General features: G+C 37.7%; 2 protein-coding genes across 10 annotated transcripts in view; both read right to left on the reverse strand.

The window, feature by feature from the left end:
* Positions 1-7,357, reverse strand: part of LOC309840444 (high affinity immunoglobulin epsilon receptor subunit beta-like) — a 10,843-nt gene extending 3,486 nt beyond the window's left edge. The window contains exons 1-5 of one of the 3 annotated variants that reach the window (XM_082682517.1): positions 7,127-7,357; positions 3,555-3,711; positions 2,929-3,060; positions 2,151-2,207; positions 1,380-1,523 (exon numbers count right to left, since the gene is read on the reverse strand). In XM_082682517.1, coding sequence (XP_082538643.1) covers positions 1,380-1,523; positions 2,151-2,207; positions 2,929-3,060; positions 3,555-3,711; positions 7,127-7,257 — 621 coding nt within the window. In that variant the 5' untranslated portion in view covers positions 7,258-7,357. Of the gene's footprint in view, positions 1-1,379; positions 1,524-2,150; positions 2,208-2,928; positions 3,061-3,554; positions 3,712-6,396; positions 6,427-7,126 lie in introns of those variants that run through there. The other 2 variants (XM_082682516.1, XM_082682518.1) reach the window with 2 other exon arrangements.
* Positions 7,358-8,416: 1,059 nt separating this feature from the next.
* On the reverse strand, positions 8,417-16,335 carry LOC309840445 (membrane-spanning 4-domains subfamily A member 4A-like). 7 transcript variants are annotated; one of them, XM_082682521.1, is made up of 10 exons: positions 16,087-16,328; positions 15,468-15,594; positions 14,590-14,646; positions 13,743-13,872; positions 13,174-13,327; positions 12,699-12,833; positions 12,462-12,518; positions 12,015-12,143; positions 11,126-11,227; positions 8,417-10,550 (listed from the first exon to the last, which is right to left on the reverse strand). In XM_082682521.1, exons 5-10 carry the CDS (start codon positions 13,291-13,293, stop codon positions 10,470-10,472), a joined length of 624 nt encoding a protein of 207 aa, XP_082538647.1. In that variant the 5' UTR covers positions 13,294-13,327; positions 13,743-13,872; positions 14,590-14,646; positions 15,468-15,594; positions 16,087-16,328; the 3' UTR covers positions 8,417-10,469. The 7 variants fall into 7 exon arrangements, with proteins under 7 accessions (XP_082538647.1, XP_082538646.1, XP_082538645.1 ...); XM_082682520.1 differs by having other exon boundaries at positions 13,174-13,387; XM_082682519.1 differs by lacking the exon at positions 14,590-14,646 and having other exon boundaries at positions 13,174-13,387; positions 16,087-16,335.
* Positions 16,336-20,115: the final 3,780 nt, after the last annotated feature.

Genomic DNA, 20,115 nt, shown 5'->3' on the forward strand with positions numbered 1-20,115 from the left:
TATTCTTTGTTCTTGCACCATACTCAGTGCTCCATGCAATCCATGCCCTCTTTAATACCCACCACCTGGTTCCCCCAACCTCCCACCCACCCCGCCCCTTCAAAACCCCCAGATTGTTTTTCAGAGTCCATAGTCTCTCATGGTTCACCTCCCCTTCCAGTTTCCCCTTCCAACTCCCTTCTCCTCTCCATCTCCCCTTGTCCTCCATGCTATTTGTTATGCTCCACAAATAAGTGAAACCATATGATAATTGACTCTCTCTGCTTGACTTAGTTCACTCAGCATAATCTCTTCCAGTCCTGTCCATGTTGCTACAAAAGTTGGGTATTCATCCTTTTTGATGGAGGCATAATACTCCATAGTGTAGATGGACCACATCTTCCTTATCCATTCATCCGTTGAAGGGGATCTTGGTTCTTTCCACAGTTTGGCGACCGTGGCCATTGCTGCTATAAACATTGGGGTACAGATGGCCCTTCTTTTCACTACATCTGTATCTTTGAGGTAAATACCCAGTAGTGCAATGGCAGGGTCATAGGGAAGCTCTATTTTTAATTTCTTGAGGAATCTTCATACTGTTCTCCAAAGTGGCTTCACCAACTTGCATTCCCATGTAGCTTTAGGTAGTATTTATTTTTATTTTTATTTCTTTTAAATTAATTTATTTATTTTCAGAAAAACAGTATTCATTGTAGTATTTATTTTTAAATTCCTAACAGTAATGAACATTAAGATAGGAAATAATTAAAAAATAATAATGGATAAAATAAAAATTACTCTAATCTTTGACTCAGATTTTTTTTAAGGAGTTTATTTGCTTGACACAGGAACAGCACAGCAGGGGGAGCAGCAGACAGAAGCAGTTTCCCCACTGAGCAGGTAGCCAGATGCAGGGCTCGATCTCAGGACCCTGGGATCTTGATTTGAGCCGAAGGCAGATGCTTAACCAACTGAGCCATCCAGGCGCCCCCTTATTGAGCTGTTCTATGTGACCAAAGGAAAGCTGCTTTACTTTTCTCTCTAAAACTTCTTTGCAGAATATTAGGACAAGTTTGTGTTAAGGCCTAGCACATGTATGTGTCGATTATTATTCCTATTATTATTAATCTTTGCAAATTTTGACTCAGATTTTAATATCATTTTATTTCTTCACCATTTTTTTCTCAAAATTTAGCTCACAGAATTTGGGGCTCTTTGTTGTTGTAAAGAAATAGTTTTTTTTTCCTCTTTCTACATGTGACACCAGGAGAGAGGCATTTGGAAGGAAACTGCAAGCAAGAATTTTGTCATGTTCCTGAATATACCAATGATCATATCTCATCTTCAACATTCTCAGATAAGCATTCAGTCTTCCCAGAATTCAGGAGGATGGTACTTACAGTTGCAACTGGTTTGATTCCCAAACAGAGAGTTTCCTTCTTGCAATCATAGTGGCCATTTTTTGTTAAATTGCGTGACAGAATACAGATCCCAACAAAGGAGACCAAGGTGCTAAGAGTGTTAGCACCTAGATTCCCTCTCAGCTGAAAAAGAAAAAAGGGAAATTACTAGTTTATAATTTAAAGACCAGGGGTTTCCAGACCCTATAAGGAGAAATCTGACTTAACTTAACCCTGGGATCTATAAGCATTCATCATCCCTGTATCATCAGTTCAATCAGTTCAATGGCAAATCACAATCGGGGGAAGAAAAATAGGAGAGGATTAATCTTCCTTCAACACATACCATGGATAGGATAAAAACATCAGGGACATTTTAACATCTCTAGTTTCTGACCTTGTATTAGCTCCTCCCTCCACCAAATATAAAAGTCTGCCTTGCTCAAGCCTAAGCCAGGCTTTTTTCTTTTTTAACATCGCCCTACTGCAGACCATTAAAAAAGGCTTTAATGACTAGATAAAACTTTACTATTTCTTCTTATGGTGACAAGATATGGGGATCGGAATTTCTAAAATCCCAGAAGATCCCACTTGTCTGTATCTAGCAGTAAGAGGATCACATGATTCATTGGGCCAAATGGACAGTTACATGATGAAATGTCTACAAAACGATGACTCCCTTGTGTGACTGGGATTCACATGGGAAAGTCAGAATGTTATATAAGTTATCAATTTCTCCCTGAATGACAAATGGAAAACTTGTTAGCTTACCAGTGATTTTGTTTGCTTCTTGGCAGACACAACAGTCAGTATTCCAGAAACGATAAACTGTTTATAAAATAAGAAAACTGTCTGGACGGTAGCAGCTTCTTCCAACTCCCCCTCCCACCCCATTGTCAGATTCATATCTCTCTTCTTATCTAGTGCCCCCCACCTCCCAGGCCATCCCTTCAGAAGTTGGAGGCTAGCAGACCCAGTTAAAGTGACACAACACAATTAAAGTAACATAGGTACACTTTAATTCTTACGACCAGTAGAATTCCTTTAGCTAAATAAGAGAAGTAGACATTAAAAACTAGAGGGAAAATCACTTATTCAATTTGGAGGAAATAAAATAAGTAGAGTAATTATAATTGGGGTGCAGAAAAGGGAGAACGTGAGCTCAAATTAATGGCATTTTTATCAATGTATTTGGCCAAGAAGCATGATGACTTAAGAGGAGTACCACATCCCTAACTCCAGCATCTTCTCTGATTCAAATATTATTACATTTCAGAGACACTTTTTCCATGTGTCAAACACAGGATTTTCTCCTCAAGCAAAACATCAAGATTATACTGAATAGCTTCACACTATAGAGCAATGAATAGAATTTCAGGGCACTGTTTCATTGGGAAGTCTATTAAAGATCAGGTTGGAAATTCAGTCTTCACTAAGTACTGTTGCAAGTGTCCTAGAATTGGCAAGATGCCATACAAGTTGTGTGTTGAGTCAATGAATAAATGAATAAATGATGGATTAATTATAACTTGGGATGTGAGATACTCACAGACAATGCCCCCCAGAAGGAGAAGCCTGTGTAAATTGAGAAGAAAATGATTCTGTGCATTTCAGAATTAGGAGGAAGAAATCCAATTATCCCATAAAAGAAGCATTTCACACCAATCATAATCTGAGCCACCTGGATAAGACACAAAACAAACCAAATTACCAACCATTGAAATTAACAAAACAAACACAATCTGTTTTAAAGATAATGGTGAGCATTTTTCAGGAGAGAATCACTTGGTCCAAACATCATGGTCATCCATAGGATTGACACCCTTGAATCTTTTTAAAGATCTGCTAAGAAGAGTCAGATCCTGGAGAGTGGTTTGTTCCCCCCGGCCCCCAGAGGCCAGTCCATATGGGTCAACTTTCTTTAATAAGATACAGTCACAATGAGGCTCACCCAAGAGCTTAGCACTTTTATAGTCTCCTCTTAATGCACCCCTCCCATGCCCATATAAACATGGCCCCTTGCTTTTCATCAAAAGGTCTTTCTTCCACCCCACAGAATGGTTGACCTAGGGCCTCTACCCCAACCACTTGATTAGTCAGAATAATCCTTCTCCCCCAGTATATCCCCCAGTTTCTTCTGGTTTAAAATTCTTTATTAGTGGTTTACATACTTACCCCCAGTGCTTCTAGATTCTCCTTCAGGAATTTCTGCAGCTTGTCTAGTAGATATTTCAGGGTACTAGATATTTCTGTCTTTCCCAATAGGGTACTTTGGTTTTGGTTTGGAGGAATGTCCACAGGCATCCTATCAGAAGCCAAAGTTTTGTTCATTCTGTAATAGATGGTCATCTGTTATTAGCGGCAGAGATGTACCATCATATGCCAAATACTGTTAATCTTATTGTAATGGAAGTAGATACTGGGCTTTTTTAAAAATCTGAGGTCTTTATCATATATGAAGAGAAGTCACTGGCCAAGTGATGTTCATATGTCTCTGCTGCTGACTCATATCACTCATGTGATAAACAACAGTGTAAATTAAGGAGAGAGATGACAGAGGTTGAATATCAAAATCTATGTAACTATAAGATATCCTCCCAGATTAAGGAATGCTATTGTTTTTGTCTTTGTTTTTTTTAAGTTGCATGTGGCCACAGACTTGTAAGAAAGTACCCATCATGGGAGTTGTGATATATTTATGTGATATATCCATGCTGAAGTGAAAATAATCTGGGATTTAGAGGCCAATAGAGGGTGCCTCAGTTGGTTGGGTATCTGCCTTCGTTTGGCTCAGGTCATAATCCCAGGGTTCTGGGACAAAGTTGAGCTCCTTGCTCAGCAGGGAGCCTGCTTCTCCCTCTGCCTGCTGCTCCCCCTGGTTGTGCTCTTTCTTTCTTACACAAATAAATAAAACCTTAAAAAAATAAAGCCAAGTAGATCTGAATTAAAGACATTTCCCTTGAATTTAATTAATTGTGTCATGTAATTTATCATCCAATCCAAGTTAGTTTTAAGAATGAAAAAGAATTAAAGTAGTATCCATAATTATGCTAGGAAAATTAGAGATACCTGATAATACATTATATAAAAGTCACCTTACCTTTAATTTCTTTGTGACAATGAATGCTATATTTAGTTGAAGCCCCAGGTTTGTCAACATAAAATATAATCATGCTTATGCCTAATAGGTGTGGTCCTAGAAATGATGCATCCAATTTTCCTAGTACCATCCGAGATGTAATAAATGTGACGAAAATTCTCAATTATCTTCTTAAGGAGTTAGGATGCACCTTGGCACTTGTTGTCAAAAACAATGATGGATTTCCATGGTAGAGCAAACCCCAGAATGGTCACCCTTGAAAACTAACTCACCTTTAACCATTTTTTCCTGAAAATATTAGCTTGTTATTTCTTTATCATCTTCTACTATATAAATTTTATGAATATTTGTTAACATTAAATTAAGTTTGGAAAATAAGGGTAGACTTTATTCCTTATTGCATTGGTATTTATGAATTCTATCACTCTCCCTATTACGTTTTCACTTAATTTTGATAATACTTTATACAATTTCTTCTTAAGTTTTCTCTTCCCATTATGTTAATTATATGGAATTAGACCCTTCATATAACTGCTTATGTATAAAATTCCTGGATCAAAGTGAAAACATAGTTTCTGACTCTTAAGACCCATGCCACATTTCTTAAAAAAAAAAAAAATAAGAGGTAGCTGTGTGCACTGGTCCCAATTATGTTTGTATGTGTAAATTTCTTTGCAGTTCTAGTGAAAAGATTAAAATATCATGACATGGGATGCTTACGGGACACTTAAAATTAATCCTAAGTATTCAATTTTTCTAGTCCCAGTAGTTGCTCTCAATTAAGCAGTTGAAACAAGGAATTTATCTTATGTAATCACAACTAGAAGTGTTAACAAGAACATTTTTTTTCTATTTCTTTAGTGGATGAGTCTTGTCCATTAATATTTCATAAATAAAGAGTATCTCATCAATTAGTTATTATATTTTTTAATTAATTAATTTATTTTTTATTTATTTTCAGCATAACAGTATTCATTATTTTTGCACCACACCCAGTGCTCCATGCAATCCGTGCCCTCTCTAATACCCACCACCTGGTTCCCCCAACCACCCACCCCCTGCCCCTTCAAAACCCTCAGATTGTTTTTCAGAGTCCATAGTCTCTCATGGTTCACCTCCCCTTCCAATTTCCCTCAACTCCCTTCTCCTCTATAATTCCCCATGTCCTCCATGCTATTTGTTATGTTTGTTAATATATTTTCTTAAAATGTGACTCCTATATCCACAGATGGTAAATAACTTACCCAAATTCACAGACATATTTACAGATGTGGGACCAAAGAGACAGAGGTCTGATAAGTAAGAATCTGTTTTTCAGATAAAGCCTGGCGCAGAATAACACACCCCTTTATTTAGCCTCCTGAAGCCCACACATAACAGCTTTGAGTGTTTGAAAGCCATAAATTTCAGAGTAACTATGTTGGGGGGAAATGAACTGTTGATTCCAAAAAGGTATCTCCTGTCACTCCTCACTGCAAATGTCATTATTTACTCATCCGTTCACTCAACAAATATGTATTTTGGGTTCAAAATATTGACCATAATATTTACTTTACTCACTCCAATTCACTTTAATGATTTTTTATTACAGATATGTTATTATATACTATAATAGTCTATCAAATCTTAAGCATGTCATTCAGACTTTCCTTTTTAAGCTACCATCCAACTGTTTAATATCTTTTTTAAAAGATTTCCTTTATTTATTTGACAGAGGGAAAGAGGGAGCACACAAGCAGGGGGAATGGCAGGCAAAGAGAGAGGGAGAAGCAGGCTCTCCACTGAGCAAGGAGCCTGATGAGGGACTCAGGCCCAGGACCCCGGGATCATGACCTGAGCCGAAGGCAGTTTCTTAACCAATTAAACCACGCAGATGCCCCAACTGTTCAATATTTTGAGAAGGATTTTCACACTTACAGTCATCCTCTTTCTAACAAATGCTGCTTTTTCACCTGGTGCCGAGTTAGAGAAGGACACTGAAGTATTTCTTGGTTACTCCACAGTACAAACATTAGCCTTGTTTACCACACTGCGCTCAACTTAAATATTAACTTCAAAGCCCTACTACCCTTTATAAGTTAACATAGCTTCCTAATCCTCTTTATTCTACCTCTACAAAATTAGTTATAAAACTCTCATTATTCTCACCAAGAATACTATTGTGAACTTAGCTGGCTCACCATGTCCAGACTTGACGTTGTGAATTGCACTTGCAGACTGTAAACAAAAAAGTTTCAATGTCACAATTCTAACCAAGTTATTCCCCTGTATCATAAATTGGGTCTGCTAGAAAATAGGACTGGAGACAAACTTCCTTCTTAATGCTGAGCCTTACCATCTATCCGCTGATGCATAAAGGGTACTTGCATAATCAGAAAGTCAGAAAACAGGAACGAAGACAAGATCAAATGTGTCTAAGTCACTGAAACTTTCTGCATTATCTAAAAAAAAAAAAAAAATTCCTGAAATATTCGGCACTGAGTATCTACCAATAATGGAAAGAAAGGAAGGACTGTCTCTGCTTTGAGCCCACATTCTGTCCAGTGTGTCTGTCAGGTTCTACAACTGTGCCTCTCAGAACATAGACAAAAGTACATTCTGGTGCTCTGGATAATGGAAAAAAAAAAAAAAAAAAAGTTCTACCTACCTAGGTTTGTTCCACCGCAGGGATGTGGGAGCTTGGAGTCTTCTTAAGCTTATGCCTCTTCTGTGACTATCAAGGACTATACCAATATGTGGGGGAGGAAAATTTATGTTTTGATCTCTGTGTTTCCTCATTTGCTGTATTTCCACACCTAGAACTCCTGATAAGCAATTCTGATGTTTTCAGACAAAGTTGATGTACATAATGTTTTGTTACACAAAATCAAAAGCATTATAACATAATCCTCAATACTAACTGATAGTTTTATTTCCATACATTCTCTTTTTATTAATCTGACAAAGACTGTATTTGTTCTTTTAACTCACTAAATAAAATTATTTCCTTCAGAGAAATTTCTAGGAAATTCATATTTTCAACCAATATGGTCTTTGCTTTAGTACCTTATTAACTGGGCGCCTGGGTGGCTCAGTGGGTTAAGCCGCTGCCTTCGGCTCAGGTCATGATCTCAGGGTCCTGGGATCGAGGCCCGCATCGGGCTCTCTGCTCAGCAGGGAGCCTGCTTCCTCCTCTCTCTCTGCCTGCTTGTGATCTCTCTCTGTTAAATAAATAAAATCTTTAAAAAAAAAAAGTACCTTATTAACTATAACATCACTAAAATAAAATAAATATAAACAAAACAAAAATAAAAATATTTCCAATGATAGTTAAATTTCAGGAATATCTATCTACCTATTATCTACCAACTCAATGATCAGGCTCATGTATGCCAAACAAAGTATTAACAAATAACTGTATTAAGATGATATTACAATAAAAATCAACAAAGTGGATTAAACTTAATTGAGAATGACCAAGGGAAAAAGATAGAAGACAAAAGCTATCAATGTAAGGAATAAAAGAAGGGATATCACTGCACAATGCAGAGATGTTAAAAGGAAATAAAGAAACACTGTGAACATATTTATGAAATAAATTTAACATCTGGAAGGAATTGGAATTACCTGAAAGACACAAATTATGAACACTGACTCAAAAATAGATGACCTCAATAGTTTAATATCTATTAAAGAAATCTAATGTATAGGCAAAACCACTACAATGATAATAACGAAACCAACTCCTCCAGGTTAGCCATATCACTGGCTAATTCTACCAAATAATTAAGGAAAAAAGTAATTCAGCATAATCCCTTCTATTTTATGAGGTCAGCATTACTCCAATACCCAAATAAGACAAATATATCATAAGAAACACATAGAAATAACTTTCAATATAGATGCAAAAATCATTAACAAAATCTTATCAAATCAAATATAAAAGTATATCAAAGGATAATTCACCACAATTGATGGGGTTTATTTCAAGAAAGCAACACTGGTTTAAAAAAAAAATCAATGTATACAATTCACCATATTGACAGAATACATACAAAAGCCCATATGATCTTCTCAACATACAGAAAATATATTTGACAAAACTTATTTATTCATGATAAAGAAAAAACTCAAAAAGCTAGGAATAGATGGGAATTCCTATTATCTGAAAAAAGCCATATACAAAAACCTACAGTTACAACATACCCAATAGTGACCTACTAAATGTACTCCCCTGTCCCCCAATACTACTGTGTCTGCTCTCCCCACTCCTGTTCAACATCTACCGGAAGTCACAGCCAACGTAACACGGCAAGAAAAGAACAAAAGACCTACAACTTGGAAATTAAGAAATATAAATGTCCCTACTGAAGATATAATAGTACATGTGGAAAATCCCAAAGAATCTTTTTTAAAAATCCAGTATAGTAGAGTATAGTAGACTTTGCTTTCTGAAAAAAAGCATTAAAATAAGAGATGGAGTTTAATTTGTTAGGCCACAATGAGATGCATTTTCCACATTATTTTTGTTCCCAGAGGCCAGAGTCTAGTGTCTAAGACAGTGTTAAGTGCCAATTAATATATTGTAGTTGACAACATGCTATCAAACTGTGACAAGAGTTAAGTCAGAAACATACAGAATCACACAGAATCATACCGATTGCCAGTTTCTGGTTCTATTGCAGATGGTACGGGCAGGATTGCATTAAGCCATCTCCCAGTACCTCCTTAAATTTTGGTTACACATGTACTAAGAGAGGCCACCTGTGTCTTTTGACTACATAATTACAAACTGACAGTGTTCCAGGCCTTTCAAAAAAGTCAAAACGTGATGATGACTGTTCCCTCGTCAAGTAGTTTGGGCTGCATCAGGATCTATGAAGCAAAGGAGACTAAGAAAAAGCAGAACTGGGGCTCCTGGGTGGCCTCCTGGGTTAAGCCTCTGCCTTCAGCTTGGGTCATGATCCCAGGGTCCTGGGATCAAGCCCCGTATGGGGCTCCTTGCTCAGTGGGGAGCCTGCTTCCCTTCCTCCTCTCTCTCTGCCTGCCTCTCTGCCTACTTGTGATCTCTGTCTGTGAAATAAATAAATAAAATCTTTAAAAAGAAAAGAAAAAAGAAAAAGCAGAACCTGTGCACAGAAAGTGTGTGTATTTTCCTTTAAAAATATTTTATATTCATTTATTTGAAAGAATGAGAGACAGTGTAAGGAGAGAGCGTACCAAGTGGGGGAAGGGAGGAGGGGCAGAGGAAGAGGGAGAAGCAGGTTCCCTGCTGATCCCAGGCTCCATCCCAGGATCCTAGGATCATGACCTGAGCTGAAGGCAGCTGCTTAGCCAACTGAGCTACCCCAGGCACCCCCCGTATTTTCCTGTTTTAAAACATCTTTACTCATTGGAATAGTTTTATAGGGTCCTGAGGTTAAAGGACTATAACTGACTTCGTGATGTAAAATCTTCATGGCACAGATGGAAGTAATACTAGGAAATGATGACTCCTTTAAGGTGAAGGGATAAGAGCAGGGCTTATTTTAATTCTTTTATTTCATGGAAATGTGTACTCTTTAGGGAAAGGGTCAGTAGCAGCATGGTCTACGCAGCTGGCCTACTGTACAGCCCCAGTATAGGGTTAAAATTATAGTCTGAAGCAAATGGCTTCTCAGAAATTGTGTAGGTCGGCGGTTCTGGTACATACCCTCCACACCACACCAGAGTCCCAGAGTACCTACAACCTTTCCATTTATTCCATTTTTTCCTATTATGGAGGGTGTGAGATGATGCTATTGTTGATGCTGATGAATCATATGCTTCATTTATCATTTCTCAATGGAATCATGACTGGGGATAGAGCAGGAGACCATAGCAGAGTCAACATCAGCCAATCTGTGACTTTTTCTCCCCTTCAGAACACTGAAGGCTCTGTTTACTGCCTGATTATTGATTTACTTTCAATAATACATTGAGAGTAAATCCAGGAATAGTTCAAAAGTTGATATATCAAATAACTAAGTGGGTTAGAAAGCCACCTCATCATAGTCAGGATAAAGAGCAGCTATGGGAAGTCCACGTTCATTGGAGGATAAGTCGACAACCACCTGTGGAGGAAGAACACACAGTAGATGATATTTCATGATATGTTATGACATTATACTTGCCCATGACCCCAGTTCTCCTAATGCACGGATGCTCCTTGGGGACCCTCTTCTCTTTCTAACATGAACATCTACATCCAGCCAAGCAACCTTCCAGTCTAATTTTACACATGTGGCTGTTAGTAGCAAAACAATTGTGAGGGACTCCTAACCTGACAGAGGGTCTTGGATGTTTTGTATGCTTTGAACGGTTCAGTAAAACTTAAAGAGGTAAGTGTATTCATTGTTTTTGCACCGTACCCAGTGCTCCATGCAATCCGTGCCCTCTCTAATACCCACCACCTGGTTCCCCCAACCTCCCACCGACCCCCACCCCCGCCACTTCAAATCCCTCAGATTGTTTTTCAGAGTTCATGCTGAAAATAAATTTAAAAAATTAAAAAAATAATAATAAATTTTAAAAATTCAAAAATAAAATATGAAGTTTGTTAAAGTTTCAAAAAAAAAGAAGAGGTAAATGTAAAAGTGGCAAAGGATATCCTAGAAGGCACTGGGTCCTCTGGATCACAGACACTCACTGAGGTCATATCACAGCAGACAGCACTGCATCCAAATGCAGACAGCAACAGCGAGATGATGAATCCCAAGATGATGAGGGCAAGCTTCATAAACAAAATCCCCTGCAAATTAAAATCACGCAGGGAGGAAAGATGGAAGGACTGAGCGCGGGAACTCCTGCCATGGACCCTGCAGGTTCTCCTTCATAACTAACTGACAGATTGTCAATGGCAGTAAAATATCCCACTCTGGCCACCTTCAGATAAAATCTTGGCAAAGACACACATAATTATGCTAATTTATAGGCCCCCAAATTTGCAATTTCATTCATTTATAATTTTCACATGGAAGAAGTGAGATTCTGTTAACCATTTTTTTTTTTCTTGACATAACCAATTGGTAAAGAGCCTGCACATTTTCAAGCCATGCTTTATTGAGGTGTCTAAAAATTAAAATGTTTTAGGATCCCTTTACATTCCACTTTAATTTTCACCATATAACCAAGGAGCTTAGTGTTGGTTTTATTAAACAGATACTTTCTAGAAAGGATCCTGGACTTCGTCTATCATTATGCTGAATGGACTAAACATCTAGATTTCTCTTTACCTTAATAAAGATAGCAATTATAATCATTGAGTGAGTTCATTGGCAACCATTCTGATCTCATCTCAAATAAGGGTTTTATTTAGCTCACCTGATGTACTTAAGTCCTAACATCACCAATAATTTATAGTTCAAAGATATTTACTCATTCAGGGTCGAGGCCCTGACCTTTTTCTTCAAGTGATCTGTCAGTTTTAAGCAGTGCCGGATTGCCCACTCGTGATGAGAAAGACGTCTGCAAGGAATTTCATATATATATGGATAAGTACCAAGAAGTTTTTTTCCACTAGATCTGTCAATACTTACAGTTATGAAATAATGAGCTGATATGTTTAAGAAGAAGAAATAGGTTAGGGTTATTCTGAGTGTAAGGACTATTAGTGATAATCCTGTTGATACAGCTGCCACAGTGTTTACTCCAACGCTGCCACAGATCTGAAAAAGAATCAGAACCTGTTCTTCTATGCTTGAACCTGGCAAGTGATTGTACATATGTGTGCATTTTATTTAAAATTCAAGTAAAATTGAAATTCATAAAACTTGTGCACAGGGTTGCTATTTGCTACTGGGTAATTTCTCATCTGAGCTGGACCGAGACAACATGACCTGTGGGGAATAGGGAAAGAATCATTCTGGGATCTCAACTCAAGACAAAGAGAAACCTGGGAATTGGAGACAGCTTGATCATTTTGGAGACAAAGGTTGGTCTATGTTATGCCTGTCTTAATTTTCTGAAACTGTAGATAAATGTACCATCTGTTTTGTTGTCTTCTTTCCAGACACAATGGACACAGTTCCGGATATGATTAACTGTAAAATGTTAAAGTTCAATGAGTTAGTCTGTGAATACAGCATTCTATAATCTTTTTTCCTGACACCAAATACTTCTCAATACTTCTCCCTGAATTTTGTGCTTATAAATGATAACTATTAAGGATTTTACATATATCCTAAGTAATACAGAAATCAAAGCGATTCCAATTTACTTACAAAAATTGGTCCCCAAAGGAAAATGAAGTCATATACAGTGTTCCCTGGGACTAGATATTGTTCATAGAATGAAAGGAAGACTTTTACCATAATCCACAGGTAAATATTTATTAGGCCAATCATGATTTGGCTCACCTAGAAAATGAGAAAATGCCTCTGAGTTAGGAGGAATAAGCTTTAGAATTATTTGCCCCACATGTGGAGGTTGTAAACAATTCAGCATTCCTTTAATTTGGAGAATTCCATGACCTGTGCTTAAATTTTCATTCAGTGTTCCCGAACATAAAACAGTTTGGTGATTTGGCTAAATGGCATATGTGATTTCTTACTCGAAAGTCCTATTTTTCTCTTGATTTGGGAATTATTGCAAACACTCCAAATTCTCCTCTCAGGTCATCATATTGATTTGATCCAGAGCAAATTTAGGGGAATATGAGCCACCTCAAAATCCCTAGAGAACTTTCGTTGTACTTACCCCAAGAATAACTGGCTGCCCCTTTAAAAAATTCTGCAGGTTGCTCTGTGCCTCCTGAGGGAAAGGCATTGGTCCAGACTGGCCCTGGTGAATGGCTTGATCTCTTTGTTGAGAATCCATAGTTATGCCCCTTGATGCCGTGGGTCTTCACAGCCTGTGGGTTGTGATACTGAGTCACAGGCGGTGTTGAGTCACAACAGATGCCTGGCATGCGCTGGCCAGAAAGATCAGGTAAAAGGATTAGTGTCTTTGGTTCCATGTCATAGTGTCCACAAATATTTCAAAGTAAAAGGTAGGTACTGTGCTAAATGTGAAAAATTAGGCCATGTAATTGTTTCAATTCTTTTTTTTTTCATTTTATTTTATTTCTTTTCAGTGTTCCAAAATTCATTGTTTATGCACCAAACCCAGTGCTCCATGCAATTCTCGCCCTCCATAATACCCACCACCAGGCTTAAGAGTGGGAAAGCTAACATTTATTATTTAGCAATGTACTTCAAGTAGGTCCAAATGGCATATTCTCTCTTATCTTGAGTTCCGGAAAGGCTATGTAAGGAATGTAGACTTACATTATAGGAAGCCGAGGATCTGAGCCTTAGTGCATGTGTCTTACGGGTCTTTTTGTCTTGAAATAATGTTGACCATCTTGGCCATGCAGCTGAAAATTAATATTGCCCTCTAGTCCTGGTATTCCTGCCCCTGGAGAGACAACAAAGTATTTGTTACTTTGTTTCTGTGTTTTGCCGTGTAGAATTCTTTCATTTATACTTCTGTTCCTAGGTAGTTATCTGGCATAGTTATTTTTGTTCTGTCTCCAGATTCAGGCTCCTTCTGAAGTTAAAGAACTAACAGCATTTGACTCAACAAGCGACAATGTAACATGCGTGCTCTTAGACTCAGAGTTTGCTCCCTCTTGATACCCCTGACTAGCTCACCACAGGAACGACACACAACTGACTCACCACACAAACTGCACACAACTCGCCACACATCTTTGCACTGGCATAGCTGGGTAGGTGGCTTGGTACCACATCTGCCTGAGCCTTCAAACCCTTGTTTTTCTACTCATGATCTGCCTACAGAAATGTTAAGCAAAATACCCACATATTAGGAGTGCTTTTCTTCTCTAACAGCAAGAAATCTTCTTTTTTTATTTGAACACATGGACCATCCTGAGTATAAACAAAAAATATATAGCCTTTTTTGTCTTCATCATGATGACAATGGATACTCTGTTTCATGTACATTTCTCATTGAAGTGAAATCATAGGAAACTTGGTAGAGTCCATGGAGCTAGAATTTCATTTTTCCTATAGAACTGTAAAAATTTCTAGCTGTATGGTGTACAGGTATGTTCAAATTTATCATAAAATATATTAAAAGAATAGCAATAAAACAAATATTTCTTCTACCTACCTTTATTAAGTTCTGTAAAATCTGATGGTTCTTCTACAGAAGTTAAAGGCTTTTATTCTGAGGAGATTGACCAAACAAAAAGGAAAGGAAAGGAAATATTATACAGTTGAACCTTGAACAACACAGTTTTGAACCTTGCAAGTCCACTTATTATGTGGATTTTTACAGTATGATAGTACGGTACTAAAAATGTGTTTTCTCTTCATTATGATTTTCTCAGTAACATTTTCTTTTCTTTAGTTTACTTTATTGTAAGAATATAGTATACAATACTTGTAACATAAAATGTACGTGTTAATTGACTCTTCATGTTCCTGGTAGGGCTTCCAGTCAACACTGGGCTATTAACAGTTAAGTTTTGGGGGAGTCCAAAGTTATATCAGATTTTCTACTCTGGGGAGGGAGGGTGCCCAGAACACCCCTGTGTTGTTCAAGGGTCAGTGGTAATTACTTTCAAATGGAAAATGGCATGGAAAAAACCATGCACATTTAAAAGCTCGTATTTAAATGTTGAATTTGCTTAATGCAGGCCAGTGACCCTTTCTATAGAATTATTCATGATGTTCTGACTTTATTCCTACCCTTGTTTCAATGACAGTTACTGCCTTCTCATACTCAAAATCTCTGTTTTTATTACCAACAGAGAGTTTACCTTAGGTATGGAAATAAATGTGTATTTTTTCTTATTTCTTGATAACATTATAATTAGTATGATACTGCCCTTACTATCTAATTTACTATTTTTCAAAAAAATCTTTAATCCTGTTCCTTATTATTAGTCATACCTGAAGCAAAAATACATTTCTCTGAACAAACTGTAACTCACTTTTCATGATGGTAAAGTCAACCTCCTAAAAAATATTTTTTTTCATTGATACCTGATAAACAAAGCAGTCTTTGGAGCTGAGAGTCCACTCAATGCCATATAATTTTTTTCAACAAGAGTAATGATCATGCAAAGAATATGATTCCAGATCAAGACCATCCTCCTTTTGGATCAAAGTTCTTTCATTTACAACAACAACAACAACAACAACAACAACAAAAGAAAAGTCAAATGTCATTACATAAAATTGAATAAAGCAGCACTAAAAAATACTAGCAAGCCAGACTTACAGACTAATAGAAAGCTACTCTGTGTTGTAAATTCTAGATAGTATATGATTTTTAGGCCAATTCTTTTCTGTCTTTTGAAAATGACTACATGGCTGAGATGGTTTCAGAGAACAATCTGAAATGGTTCTACAGGTCTTTAAAATTGTAACATTAAGTTTGCTACTAGAGAATCAAGCATTTTTTTAATGAAAAAAAATCCCCTTAGACATTTACATCCTTCTCAAATAACTAGTTTTATAAAAAGTAGTTTTTATAAGACTATTCTACGACTATGGTTTCCTCCTATGGAATAATTTCAGGAAAACTTGTATGAGTCTTAGGGCCTGGCATGGAACTGACATGCCCTCTCATACACCAGAGGAATAAAAGGAAAATACATACCTCTGTCCCAAAACAACATTCAGTCTTAACTTGATATCTGTACAGGACCTGGGAACACCAGTACCTTAGAATCGGTCTCAGAGGCTTTTCAGTGAAATTCCCCCAAGGCAGCAGGCAGTATATGATTTGTGTCTCTATCAGGCACTATAGACTGTGGGAATTTGGTATATGTAGGTTTTGCTCAGTAAGACAGAATGAAGATATAATGATATAGCACCCTAAAAGACATCTTTTTGCTCTGTGTTTCTTGCAGATGGGTTTCTACGATGGGGTAAAATGCATGATGCTGACAGAGATAATCATTTATCTCTACGCTTCAGATAGCCACAGTGTTGAGGGCCAGAGCTTTGCACACTCTTTTCTCAGTGTGAGGGCAAATCTTAATTCCTATTTACCTACCACTCCCCAAAGACCTCGCTAATTAAACACGTGCTTACTGTTTGGGGAAATATTTTGACTTATAATAAAACCTTAATTTGCCCATAGAAATCCTCACCTTTAATAGAAAATATGGGATTTCTTCATAGATATGGGGTTTTTATTCTCTTGCCTCCCAAATTATACTTCATATGTTTTGCTAACAACCCCGGTTCCTCTGCGGTAATGTTAGCTTCCTTGACAAATAATAATAGAAAAAATAGCACACAATGTTTATAGATCCCAGGTCAGGAAATCCAAAGATGGGAGTAATGTGTTATTTGTCCACATCTCTGGAATTATATTCTCCAAAAGTATAAGGGAGCCTTTGCATGTTCTATCGTCTTGGCTAAATTATCCTTTAACTTAGAAAGAAAGTAGAAATCTGTCATCCCCTCCACTCTGTGTTCTTTTGCGGTGCTTATGGTTACCATCATGAATTATGGAGAATCTCTGACCCACCACCCCTGCCTTCCTTCAAGGCGTCATAACGTGAAGTAAAGCTTCTAATAGGGAAAAGGATGTTCTTTTCCTATCCTGGTGTCTGTCTACAACTATACAAAATGTTCCTGTTCTTGTTATCTTGTGCTTAAAATCTGTCAAAAGGAGTGCTTTGCCTTTTCTTCACAAACCTGAGTGTCCTCCTTGTGCAGAGGTCATGCAAGTCTTCTCCAGATTGTTCCAATTTTAGTATATGTGCTGCCGAAGCAAGCCCTGTTCTGCCTTTTCTTAACTGGAAGAATTTTCAGTACCATATTCTTTAATTCACTGAAAAGTTCTGTTATGCAAGGAGTTTGACCTCCTTCAACAACTTTTTCTCCACCTATGGGGAGGACCATATGGTTTCTGCCCTTTACACAGAGCTGTAAAACAGCCTTGCACAGCCGGCATAAACCGGCATGGTTAGGACATACTTTTTAAAATATGTTGCTTGGTTTAATTAATTTATTAATATTGGTAAGGATCTAAGTTCATGTAAATGTATTTTATTTTCTTATGATATTTTTGATCTGGTTGTGGGGGGGAGACCTGGTTACTGCTTGCCTCAAAAATAAGCTCTGAAGTTTTTCTTCCTCTTTGATTTTCAGAAAGTGTTTGCATACTATTGGTATTATTTCTTCATTGGATGTTTGATAGAATTGCCCCTGTCCACCCAATCTTCTCTGCGTGACAAGCCCTTTAATTATGAATTCAATTTCTTTTCATGATACAGGTCTATTTTATTAATCAGGGCCCTCCAGAGAAACAGAACTAATAATTTGCACCAATATGGACAATGAAATTTATTATACAGACTTGGCATGTGTGATTGTGGAGGCTGAAGAGTCCCAAGTTCTGCAATCAGCAAGTAGGAGACCAGAGATCCAATGTGTAGTTTGGGTCCAAATCCAAAGACCTAAGTAACAGGAGAACCTACTACAAGGTAAGGTGTTAAGGATAGGGTTTATTTTTAATTATTTACATTTCATTGTTACGTATATTTTGTGGCAAATGCATCAGAAAAATCACACTCTGGCACAGATTGCCTATTGCATAACTCCAAGTAGCATTCACAGTATGGTCTGAAATGAATGACTTCCTAGAAATTGTACCTGATCAGTTGTACAGATCAGTGGTCCTGAGACACGATTTACAGGAGCAGACCGGTGTCCTAAATCTTCAACAGACTTCCTGATGTATCTTTTTCTTCATGCAAAGAAGGTTGTGACATGATGATAGTCCCGATGGCATAAGCATTGTATGCTTAATTCATTATGTTCCAAGGTAATACATTGACGGAAAGAGTAGGCGACCCCACCAAAGCCAACATTAACAGACCCATGACCTTCATATTGTTGAGGACAGCTCAGCCCCTCTTTGCTATGTAGACACGGATATATTTTCAAGAGTAGAAACTAGAATAAATCTAGGAGCTGCTCATTGAAGGTGTATATTAAACAACTTAAATAGGTTGGGAAGCCACGCCATCACAATCATGATATACAGAAGTTATGGAGAGTTGTTGGAAGTTAAGTGAGCTACCAGCTGTGGAGAAATTGGGACACACAACAGATGAGCATATGGTGTTTCTTTTGTTCATGGCCTTAGGTCTCCTGATGTCCTATGGATCCTTCAGGCTACTTTTGTCTTCTTCTCATCCAAACATCTACACCTACTTAAGCACCTCTTTAATTTCTACACAGTCCAATCTTATGTGTATGGATTACAGGGGTAGAACTGAGCACTAGGCTTCTATTGCTTCTAGAAGCACTGAGCTTCTAATACAGATGTTTAAACTGAAGCAGGGGACTTTTATATGTTTTGTACTGCTTAATAACAATGGAGAGGTAAATATAAAAATGGCAGAGAATGTCCCAGGACACATTCCAAGTCTTCTAGACTGCAGACATTCACTGAGATCACGTCACAGCAGACAGCATTTGCATCTAAATGCAGAGACTCTGAGTGGACAAGTCCAAGCACAAAGAGGATGGGCCTCAAAATCATAATCCCCTGCCAATTAAAATCATGTATACAGGGATGCCTGGTGGGCTCAGTCAGAAGGGCATGAGACTCTTGATCTCAGGGTCTTGAGTTTGAGCCTGATGTTGGGTGTAGAGACCACTTAAATAAAATTTTTAAAAAAGGTAAATAACTCCGAAAAAATAAACTAAAATCATGGATAAAGAAAAGATTGGAAGGATTAAGCAAAGTGAGCTCCTGCCATTGGCACTGCTTCCTATCCTTCATAAGTGATTAGCATTACTCAATGGTGATAAAATATCACATCCTAGGGGTGCATGGGTGGCTCAGTGGGTTAAAGCCTCTGCTTTTGGCTCAGGTCATGATCCCAGGATTCTGGGATCGAGCCCCTCATCGGGCTCTCTGCTCAGCGGGGAGCCTGCTTCCTCTTCTTTCTCTGCCTGCTTCTCTGTGATCTCCATCTGTCAAATAAATAAATAAAATCTTTAAAAAAAATCACATCGTGGCTTCCTCAACAGATCAAATATAAGTCAGTGTGCTGCAAAATTAACCACGTATTATACAGATGCTCAAATTTGCACCTATATTTACACAATGACATGAGCTCCTGTTATCTGTGTTTTTCTTGATACCACTAACATGAAAACTGTTGATTAGCAAACATTGCTTTATTGAAGCTTATGTGATTCGGAATATCTTTTCAACCCTTTCGGAGTCCATAGCTTGACTTTGACTTTGTCCTCAGTGTATCAGTCAGGATAGGAGCCACGCGATGTCTGTGGAGAGAATCTTGGACTTTGTCAACACGCAGACTTTTCATTTTTTACCTTATGGAGACAGGAATCACATTCATTGAATGAAATCATTGGCATCCATTCTTCTCTACCTAAATAAAGGTTTTAGTTAGTTTCAGCTGATACCCATATCTTCACATGACCAAGGCCCTGACCTTCGTCCTTCAACTGGTCTTTCAGTGGTAATCTCTGCATTTCTGCTACCTGCATTGAGAATAAATTCTGGAAGTCATTTTGTATATGTAGATAAAGATCAGGAGCTCTTTTCACTGGATCTGGAAATCCTTGCAACAATGAGCGAGTCATCTGTTTTCTGTGTCATAAATGAATCTGTCCAAATTGACTGCAAAGATTA

This window comes from Mustela nivalis, assembly GCF_964662115.1.
Source record: "Mustela nivalis genome assembly, chromosome: 9".
Classification (NCBI taxonomy): Eukaryota; Metazoa; Chordata; class Mammalia; order Carnivora; family Mustelidae; genus Mustela; species Mustela nivalis.

Excerpts from the sequence above, each read along its gene's own strand:
- LOC309840445 (XM_082682519.1), bottom strand. The coding sequence starts at position 13,293 with ATGGATTCTCAACAAAGAGATCAAGCCATTCACCAGGGCCAGTCTGGA. Across the intron at positions 12,834-13,173 it reads GGCAGCCAGTTATTCTTGGG|GTGAGCCAAATCATGATTGG; the intron begins GTAAGTACAACG and ends CTCATTTTCTAG. Across the intron at positions 10,551-11,125 it reads TCTGCTGTGATATGACCTCA|GTGGTTGTCGACTTATCCTC; the intron begins GTGAGTGTCTGT and ends CTTCCTCCACAG.